The sequence below is a fragment of the Suncus etruscus genome, chromosome 4, assembly GCF_024139225.1.
Source record: "Suncus etruscus isolate mSunEtr1 chromosome 4, mSunEtr1.pri.cur, whole genome shotgun sequence".
NCBI classification, from domain to species: Eukaryota; Metazoa; Chordata; class Mammalia; order Eulipotyphla; family Soricidae; genus Suncus; species Suncus etruscus.
The window spans coordinates 3,339,692-3,349,912 of record NC_064851.1 but is presented as its reverse complement, the minus strand read 5'-3'; the positions used below and the strand labels follow the sequence as shown (position 1 = coordinate 3,349,912).

At 48.8% G+C, this 10,221-nt stretch overlaps 1 protein-coding gene across 1 annotated transcript; it reads right to left on the bottom strand.

Annotated features, from left to right (window-relative positions):
• Positions 1–648: 648 nt before the first annotated feature.
• Positions 649–6,718, bottom strand: LOC126006237 (cytochrome P450 2D17-like). The gene is made up of 9 exons (XM_049771606.1): positions 6,525–6,718; positions 5,858–6,008; positions 5,428–5,580; positions 2,615–2,775; positions 2,136–2,312; positions 1,853–1,994; positions 1,482–1,669; positions 1,009–1,150; positions 649–902 (listed from the first exon to the last, which is right to left on the bottom strand). Exons 1-9 carry the CDS (start codon positions 6,711–6,713, stop codon positions 724–726), a joined length of 1,482 nt encoding a protein of 493 aa, XP_049627563.1. The 5' UTR covers positions 6,714–6,718; the 3' UTR covers positions 649–723.
• Between the last annotated feature and the right edge of the window lie 3,503 nt (positions 6,719–10,221).

Genomic DNA, 10,221 nt, shown 5'->3' with positions numbered 1-10,221 from the left:
CGGTGGCGCTAGAGGTAAGGTGCCTGCCTTGCCTGCGCTAGCCTTGGATGGACCACGGTTCGATCCCCCGGTGTCCCATATGGTCACCCAAGCCAGGAGCGACTTCTGAGCGCATAGCCAGGAGTAACCCCTGAGCGTCACCGGGTGTGGCCCAAAAACCAAAAAAAAAAAAAAAAAAAAAGAATGTGCAGGGCCATAGCAATAGCACAGCAGTAGGGCATTTGCCTTGCACACAGACCTGAGTTTAGTTCCCGGCATCGGGCCTGCTAGGGGCGATTTCTGAGTGCAGAGCCAGGAGTGACCCCCTGAGCACTGCTGGGTGTGGCCCAAACCCCCCTCCCCAAATTAAGGTGCAGACTGAGTGACTGATCCATGAGGCAGTTTGGGAGGTTGCCCGAAGGCAGACAAAGGCTGAGTAATGCCATCTATTCGCACAGGGCCAGTATGTTTCAGAGCTGTTCTACTTCCAGGGAAAACAAGACTATGAGCAAACTTCCCAGGGACTCTATGCACAGAAGGGGATTAAACTGTCACCATCTGTGCCTCAGTGTATTCACCTGTGAAGTGGACTAGGTATCAGGTTCAGTGGATAAGGACTAGGGTGGGACCCCATAGTGAAGGGACATGGAAGGACATGATAGAGTCAGATCAGGCTGGAAACTGGGCTGGTTTATTGAGCATTTGATCCACAGCAGAGAAGCAGATGGAGGCTGGGTGTCCCCCTTAGCGAGACACAGCACAGAGCTCATAAGGGGGCGGAATCACCATGCCCTGAAATACACCATAGTCACTGGGGCGGGGCTGATCTGCGGGCACCGAGAAGCTGAAGCGCTGCAGGAGGCAGGTGAAGAAGAGGAAGAGCTCCATCCGAGCCAAGGGCTCCCCGAGGCATGCACGGCGGCCTGTGGTGGAAACAGGTTTAGTGAGCCTGGGGCTCTGGGGCTTTGGTGTCCCTCCCCTCCAGGATATCCTGAGGAGGCACAGACAGAGCTGGGGACATGCAAGCACCTGCAGAGAAGGGCATGAAGGCCTCGTGCTTCACGAAGTGGCCCTGGGCATCCAGGAAGTGCTCCGGGTGGAAGCGGCGGGGCTTTGCCCAGACACTCTCATCCTTCAGCACCGATGACAGGTTGGTGAGCAGCGTTGTCCCCTGAAGACAGAGGCCAGGCAAGGTGAGGCCAGCTACCTCCACCTGAGCACACCTGGTGTCCAGCGTACCTTCTGGTCCCCTGGGAAAGATGAGGACCTACCTCCCTGAGACCACCAGTCCCTGCAGACAAGGACCCCTCCAGTACCACGGTCCCATTTTCATTTATCTTCCCACTGAGCAGGACATTATGGACTGGGCAAACTTCTCTGTGCACTGGGAAACCTTGAAACATGGTTGGGGGCAGGGGCTGCATCCTGCCTGACATCAGACATGCAGCTGCTCACAGGATGCTTCTAGTGTGTGAGGCTGTGGGCTTGGGGATGAGGCTTACCTTAGGGATGAGGAAGCCCTGGATTTCAATGTCCCGAGAAGTCATGTGGGGGACTCCTAGTGGGACGATGTCCCCGAAACGCTGCACCTCGTGGATCACGGCCATCGTGTAGGGCATGTGGGCCTGGTCCCCCATCTCTGGTGGCCGTGCCTGCCCTATCACCTCATCGATCTCCTGCTGGACACGGCCTGGACAGAAGGGGTTCCCCATGCATCAGAGGCAGAGGCTGGCTCAGGCCTCCTGATCTGAGTACAGATGAAAGGCTGAGCTGCTTCTGAACTCCCAGCCAGTCAAGTTGATGATCCCAACTGCCAGTTTGCTCGCTGTGACCAACACTGCCCCCAAACCCCCTCATCCCCAGGCAAGCTCACGCTGTACATCAGGGTGTAGGATCATGAGCAGCAGGGCCCAGACCAGTGTGGTTGAGGTGGTCACCATCCCGGCAGAAAATAAGTCGGCTACCACCATGCGCAGGTTAGCTTTGTTGAAGCTGCTTTCAGGGTTTCCTTTGGCCTGGGCCACACAGATAAGAGGGCTTAGGGGTGGAAGGAGGAGATGTCCACTTAGCTCTTTTCTACCCAGTATCTGGTCAGTGGGTCACTCATGGCCCCCACCTACTTTCCACTTCACTAACCCTGAGCTCCAGCCCCTTACCTTTTCCATCTCCTCCAGGAAAGCATCAATCAGGTCTCGAGGTGGCTGGGTGGGGTCCCAGGTTACTCTCTGCTCAGTGATTAGCTCATCTATCATGTCTATGAATGCAATCTGCCCTGGGAAGACCTTGGCAGGGAGCCCAGGGATCTTCAGAAGCACCGGGACAGCATTTAGAATCTGAGGTTGGGAAAAGAAGGGACCAGAATTTTTGGTGCTCAGGTCACCAGGGGTCTTGCCTGGATATCCGCGATGCCTTGATTCCTTCTGAACTGTGTGTGGTGGCGCTGGTGGGGAATCCGGGCTTGCCTTCATTGAGGATAGCCCACAGGTCTAAATCTACATTAGCATTGGCTTGTAAAGGGTGTGCCAGACCCCCAACCCTCACAGGGCCCAATAAACCTGGGCTGCCTCTATAGTAATACCTGGTCCAAAGCCACCTGTATTGGCCTCGTCAGTGGGGCTGTTCAGTCTCATGGTACCTGGGAAAGGAGTCCTGACTGCTCTTCCAGGGAGGCGTCCATTAGCTGCAGCATCCTGGTGAAGCGTGGGTCCCCGTACTCAAAGCGACGTGCATAGATGAGGGAGGAGATCACGTTGCTCACAGCTTTATTCAGTAGGACGTTGGGACTAAAGGGGCGTCCTGAAGGGACAATGCAGGTCAGTGGTAACCTCCCCCCTCTTTTTTTTTTTTGTTTTTGTTTTTGGGCCACACCCAGCAGCACTCAGAGGTTACTCCTGGCTCCATGCTCAGAAATTGCTCCTGGCAGGCACAGGGGACCATATAGGATGCCAAGATTTGAACCTGAGTCGGCCACTTGCAAGGCAAACAAACACCCTACACTGTGCTATCTCTCTGGCCCCCTCTCTCTTTTTTTAAATTTAAACATCTTGGTTACAAGGTTGTTCATGATACAATATTTTCACAGATAGTTGCTCATGATTGAGTTACAGTCATGAAATTATTTTATTTTTTACAGTCATGCAATGTATAACAACCTCTCTCAGTGTGCATTTCCCACCACCAATGTCAAGTTTCCTTCTCACCCTCCCTGATGCCCTCTTGCCTCCCACCCACCCTCTCCCGCTTGCCTCTGGGCAGGCATTTTTGCTTCACTCACTCCTTCCCTCTCGCACTCCTTCTCTCTCTTTTCTTTTGTGACATATGGTTTGTACTACTGCAAATGAGGCTTGCATGAGTGTCCTTTCCATATTAGACCTTCTCTACTCTAACTGCACTCTCTGCTCTTTGTGGCAACCTACCCACCATGGAATGGTTCTCCTGATTTTTATCTCTGTTGTCTCTAGATAGCATCCCCACACTGACTTTTATTTTCCTTATATTCCAGTGACGAGTGAGATTACTCTATGTTCACCCCTCTCCCTCTGACTCATTTTTCTCAGCATAATACTCTCCATGTCCATCCATGTGTAAGCAAAATTCATGAGTTCATTTCTTTTCCTAACGGCTGCATTGTATTCCATTGTGTATATATACCACAGTTTCTTTATCCTCTCATCTCTTGTTGGGAACCTGGGTTGCTTCCAGATTCTGGCTATTGTAAATAGCTATGTCAATAGCTATGATGAGGTGCAGTGATCATTTTTGAATTTTGTTTTTGTGTTCCTAGGGTATATCCCTAGAAATGGTATTGCTGAGGCTGAAGAGATAGCATGGAGGTGGGGCGTTTGCCTTGCATGCAGGACGGTGGTTTGAATCCCAGCATCCCATATGGTCCCCCAACCTTGCCAGGAGTGATTTCTGAGGATAGAGCCAGGAGTAACACCCCTGAGCACTGCCAGGTGTGACCCAAAAAAACAAAAAACAAAAACAAAACCCTGGAAATTGAGCTTCTTTATGATCCAGCAATACCAGTTTATTTTATTTTATTTTGTTTTTGGTTTTTGGGTCACACCTGGCAGCACTCAGGGGTTCCTCCTGGCTCTCCACTCAGAAATTGCTCCTGGCAGGATTGGGGGAACCATATGGGTTGCTGGGACTCAAACCACCGTCCTTCTGCATGCAAGGCAAACACCCTACCTCCATGCTATTTCTCTGGCCCCAATTTCCAATATTTTTAAGGAATATTCACATTGTTTTTCAGAAAGATTAGACTAGATGGCATTCCCATCAGCAGTGATTGAGTGTCCCTTTCTCCCCACATCCATGCCAGCTCTGTGTTGTGAGATATCTTATTATTGTTTTGATTTGCATCTCCCTGATGATTAGTGATATAGAGCATTTTTTCATGTGACTTTTGGCCATCTGTATTTCTTTGAGAAAATGTTCATTTCTTCTCCCCATTTTTTTTATGGGGTTAGACTTTTTTCTTGGTAAATTCTGTCAGTACCTTATATCTCTTAGCTATTAGCCTTTTATCAGATGGATATTGGGTGAATTGTTTCTCCCATTCTGCAGGTAATCTTTGTATCCTAGTCACTAATTTTCTTTGAAGTGAAGAAGCTTCTCAGTTTAATGTAGTCCCATTTGTTTGTTTGTTTGTTTGGTATTTGGGCCACACCCAGCGGTACTCAGGGGTCATTCCTGGCTATCTGCTCAGAAATAGCTCCTGGCAGGCACGGGGGACCATATGGGACACCAGGATTTGAACCAACCACCTTTAGTCCTGGATCGGCTGCTTGCAAGGCAAACGCCGCTGTGCTATCTCTCCGGGCCCAATAGCCCCATTTGTTTATTTCTGCTTTCATTTGCTTGGACAGTGGTGTTTCTGTCTTTAAGATGTCTTTAGTCTTAATGTCATGGAATGTTTTGCCTATTGTTTTCCTCTTTGTACCTTATGGTTTCAGATCTGATATCAAAATCTTTAATCCATTTTGATTTGACCTTTGTGCATGATATAAAAGAAAGGTCTGGGCCCGGAGAGATAGCACAGCGGCGTTTGCCTTGCAAGCAGCCGATCCAGGACCAAAAGGTGGTTGGTTCGAATCCCGGTGTCCCATATGGTCCCCCGTGCCTGCCAGGAGCTATTTCTGAGCAGACAGCCAGGAGTAAGCCCTGAGCACTGCCGGGTGTGGCCCAAAAACCAAAAAAAAAAAAAAAAAAAAAAAAAGAAAGGTCTGAGTTCACCTTTTGCATGTAATTAACCAGTTTTCCCAATACAACTTGTGAGGAGGCTTTCTTTGCTCCATTTTTTATTTGTTGCCCCTTTATCAAAGATTAATTGTTGTATACCTGGGGATCAGTCTCAGAATACTCAAGTCTATTCCATTGATCTGCGACCTCCCTCTCTCTTAATTCCTTTCCCCTCCCTGTGCCCTCATCCGGAGCACTCACCAGCGTGGCCATTGAAGACCTCACAGAGGTAGCCGGCCTCCTCGGTCACCCACTGCTCCAGTGACTTCTTGCCCAGGCCAAAGTTGCGCATGGTGGACACGGAGAATCGCCGCTGCTCGCGCCATGCTTGCCCATAGCGCGCTAGAATCACACCTGGGCACAATACGGGCACATGTTAGATGTGATCTGCCCAGGCACGGACATCAAGATGCTGCCCTCTCTTAGCTGATCCAGTTCTTGCTTCTATGAGACTCAGTTGTACCTACTTCTGTAAAGTCCATAGTGAGATGCGGCTCAGGTGCCTACACTCACACTGGTCACCAGTAGCCTTGCTACCATGACTTAGCAATGCTGGTCTGACCACATTTTCCTTCCTGTGTGACTTGGGGCCTTCCCCTTGTCCTCTTGCCTTGAGATTGGGGCCCCCAACCGAAGCAGGTAGTGATTGGTATAACAAGGCGGTCAGAGGTGTCCTCGCTGTGGTGCACCAGCGCCTCGCGTACCGCCACATGCCCATTGAGCACGACCACAGGTGTCCAGGCCATCTGCAGGGTGAACACGTCCCCAAAACGTCTCTGCAGCTGCAGGCCAAGGAGCAAGGGCTTTTGTCAAGTTGGAGGGCTTTCCTGGTAACATCACCTTGCATAGAGCAGTGCTTGGGACAGGCCTTCCAGCTAGGACTCCTCATGTCACCAAGTTGTCAGTAAGAGAAGCCAGTGCCTCAAGTCACAGTGCGGAGAGGTGAGGGCCAAGGGCCCCAGAGACCAGTGATAGGACCCAGGTCACAGCACCTCTCCTACCTGCGCTGCCTGATCCCCTCCCTCCTTACCTCTTTCCTCCAACAAACTCCAAGTGTATACACACACACACACACACACACACACACACACACACACACACACACACACTCCTGTAGCAGGCCTTTGCCTCTCTGACCTTTCAGGCAGAGTCCAAGCTGTCCTGAGGCCTGTACTGCAGTACTCCCTGAAGTAGCCTGTCCCACCTGCCTCCTCTTTGGGCCAGGTCCTTCTCCCACCCGGGAGTTAAGTTCTGGACTCAAAGGGTATTAGACTTGTGATGCTCCTGCCCTCCCTTACCTGGCTTATGGAGTAGGAGAAGTTCTTGAAGTCTAGCTCTAGCAGATTGCCTAGCCCAGGCAGGGGCCTGGGGCCTGGCGGGTAGCGAGGGGTCCAGCGTGCTCTCCTGTGCATGAGGTCCACGAGAAGCAGGAAGATGACCATGGCCAAGGCCAGGGATGCCAGTGTATCTCCAGCCAGCAGCCCCATGGCTGTGTGTGCTGCTGGCAACTTTCCTTCAACTCTGAGATCTCAAAATTCATACTCTGAACCTTTCTGTCAAAGGGAGTGTTACTTTGCCCTTTGCCCTGTGAACTCAAACATGAGTATAACCATAAAGCAAAGAATGCGGGGAGGGTAAAGAGTGCCCCATGAATCCTTGTCCATCCTGCCCTCTCCTGGGCTTTATCCTGCAGAAGGTACAGGAATGGAAAGTGAGCCTTCCAGCAAGGTTCATGACTTAATGACTTTGAGGAAGTTCCTGCTTACTCTGCCACCTGCCACTTCCTCTGTCAATATTTGTTTTGTTTGTTTGTTTGTTTTTTGTTACACCTGGCAGCTCTCAGAGGTTATGCCTGGCTCTGCACTCAGAAATTGCTCTAGCATGCCCGGTGGACCATATGGGATGCTGGGAATCAAACCACCGTCTGTCCTGGGTAGGTCAAAGGCAAACACCCTACCGCTGTGCTATCACTCTGGCCCCGCAGATTATTATTTTTATAATTGCTGATTTGTTTGATTTTGGGTGCCCCGGCTGTTCTCGGTGGTTAAGCCTGACTTTGTGTTCAGGATCACTCCCGACAGGTCATAGGGGACTATGTGGGTGCCATGATCACATCAGGTCAGTAGCGTGCAAGTCAAGTTTCCTATGTACAGTACTATTTGTGTGGTCTTTGCTGCAAGTCATTTTTAATTTATTTATGTTTCTCCCAAACCAAGTTCAGGAATATAGAGGCCCCATTCTTTGTTTCTAAGGATAGGAACAGTTCCTGTCTTTAGATATGTCAAATGACATATTGATTCCCCTCTCCTGGGGTGCTGGGTCCTCTGCACTTTCCTGATGTATGTCCCTTCCTGTGGAATGAAGGGAATGCAGAGATGTCCCCACCAGCCCTTTCAACACATTGCATTTTTTTTGGGGGGTCACACCCGGCAGCGCTCAGGGGTTATTCCTGGCTCCAGGCTCAGAAATTGCTCCTGGCAGGCATGGGGGACCATATGGGACGCCGGGATTCGAACCGATGACCTCCTGCATGAAAGGCAAATGCCTTACCTCCATGCTATCTCTCCGGCCCATGTTGCATTTTTTTGTTTGTTTAAAATTTCACACTTTATTCTCTCACCAGAATGACACTAGACATATGCAACCTGACACATGGACACAAGTATTCTTCCTTACCAAAGCACCAACCTCAGAACTGGAACACAGACATACATACATACATACTCAATCCAATGTCCATATGGCCCGGAGAAAGGCCTCTGCTGTTGGAGAGCTTTCATGCTAATTGTGGCACTTCAACAACCATTTCTTCAGATATTCCTTCTGGTCCTTTCTCCTCCACTTAAACCCCCTTGTGTGTTCTACACCTGACAGTGTCTCTCAGGCCCTGGTCTTTGTATCCATGTTCTTCGTTCTTATGTCTGACCCTTAGGCTTCAGACTGTTGACAGTCTCATGCTTCCTGATTTCCCCTATGGAAATCATGAGCCCCTGTGGTTATTGGATAGTTCTGCTCCAGACTTTTTGTTTTGTTCCTGTAAAAGTATATATTCTGGGGCTGGAGTGATAGCACAATGGTAGGGTGCTTGCCTTGCACACTGCCAACCTGAAACAGACCTGGGTTTGATCCTCGGCATCCCATATGGTCCCCCAAGCCTGCCAGAAGCAATTTCTGAGTACAGAGCCAGGAGTTACTCCTGAGCACCACTAGGTGTGACCCAAAAACGAATATATATATATACATATATATATATATACATATTCTACCTTTTTTTTTTTTTTTTTTTTTTTTTGGTTTTTGGGCCACACCCGGTGACGCTCAGGGGTTACTCCTGGCTATGCGCTCAGAAGTCGCTCCTGGCTTGGGGGACCATATGGGACGCCGGGGGATCGAACCGCGGTCCGTCCTAGGCTAGCGCAGGCAAGGCAGGCACCTTACCTCCAGGGCCACCGCCCGGCCCCTATTCTACCTTCTTTATATTAATTTGCTTTGCAGTGTTATGGAATGAATGAAAATCCAGTTCGCATCCATTAGAAATGGATAATCTAGTCCTCAAACAAAAAGCAATTCCTGAGGAGTATGAGAATTCTATTTCCAGGTGACAAATTCTATGGATGTTTAGATTTACCAATTTCAGTCAACAGAATTCTAAAGGTTTTTGGCAGAACAATAGGGGGGAAAGTCCAGTAAGTTTCAAGCAGCCACACCAATCTCAGTTCAGAAGCACGATGATCATATGTGTAGAAATAACTATTTTACAACATACATGTAGGAACTTATGAACAAATACAGCAACGAGCAGAACAAGAACTCAGTGCAGGGCCAGAGAGATGGCATGGAGGTAGAGCATTTGCCTTTCATGTAGAAGGTCATCAGTTCGAATCCCTGTGTCCCATATGGTCCCCCGAGCCTGCCAGGAGCGATTTCTGAGCCTGGAGCCAGGAGTAAGCCCTGAGTGATGCCGGGTGTGACCCCAAAACCAAAAAAAAAAAAAAAAGAACTCAGTGCACAAAGGCCAGCTATCGATGGAATGAAGCAAACAGTGTGCTTTACAAAGGTAGAAAAAGAGAAAGGATTGTGAAAACAAATCACTGCTGAGAAATAAGTCCCAATAAGTAAGGGTGCTTCACATCCATGGACCAGGGAAATAATGCTGTAAATATGTGAGATTTTCCAGTGTGACCTACAGATGGATTGCACATCATGTACTTCAACATTCTAGTGACTCCTGGGGAGGAAAGAGAAAAACTCCCTAGAATCCATATGGGACTGTTGAGTGATAGCTTGAAGGGCTGGAGTGCATGACTGCGTGTGGCCCTAGAGGCTTCCAGTTATAGTTTTGTAGCATGAGGCTGAGTATTACTGAGAGTAACCCTGGGGCTCGCTAAGAACTGCTTGAGAGATTCCCCCCAATGCCCCAAATTCCATGGAATTTACAGGGATTTCACATGGTGCAAGAACTTCCATAACAACAACAGTGGAGTAGTTTTTATTTCAGACCCTATGACAGTGTTCTGTAGGAATTACTGATGTCAGCATAAAGACAGATAAAGACAGACAACAGCATGGAGGCCAAGAAGGAAACCTCATTTTCAAGGTCAGAATAAATATTGAACTGAATTTCCAAGAATACTCAGGAGGGAGGGCCACCCTTCCGACATATACTGTTGGGAATTCTCATAGCTAAATGTAGAATAATCAGCATGGACTTTTCACATGCTAAATGCGCATGTAAAAAGGAAAAAATGTGATTTGTGAAAACGGAAAGGCAGTGAGTATAAAATGATACTAAGAAATAAAAGATAGTTACAAATTTGCAAATTGTATGATTAAGGATTTTAGGCCACTGGTGGTGCTTTAGGTTTACTCCTGTCTCTGAGTACTTCTGTCTCTCTGATCAGTGCCAGAGATTGAACTTGAGTTGACCGGGTGCAGGGCAAATGGCATACAAATGAAGATGATATCTTTTTTTTTTTTTTTGCTTATTTTTGGGCC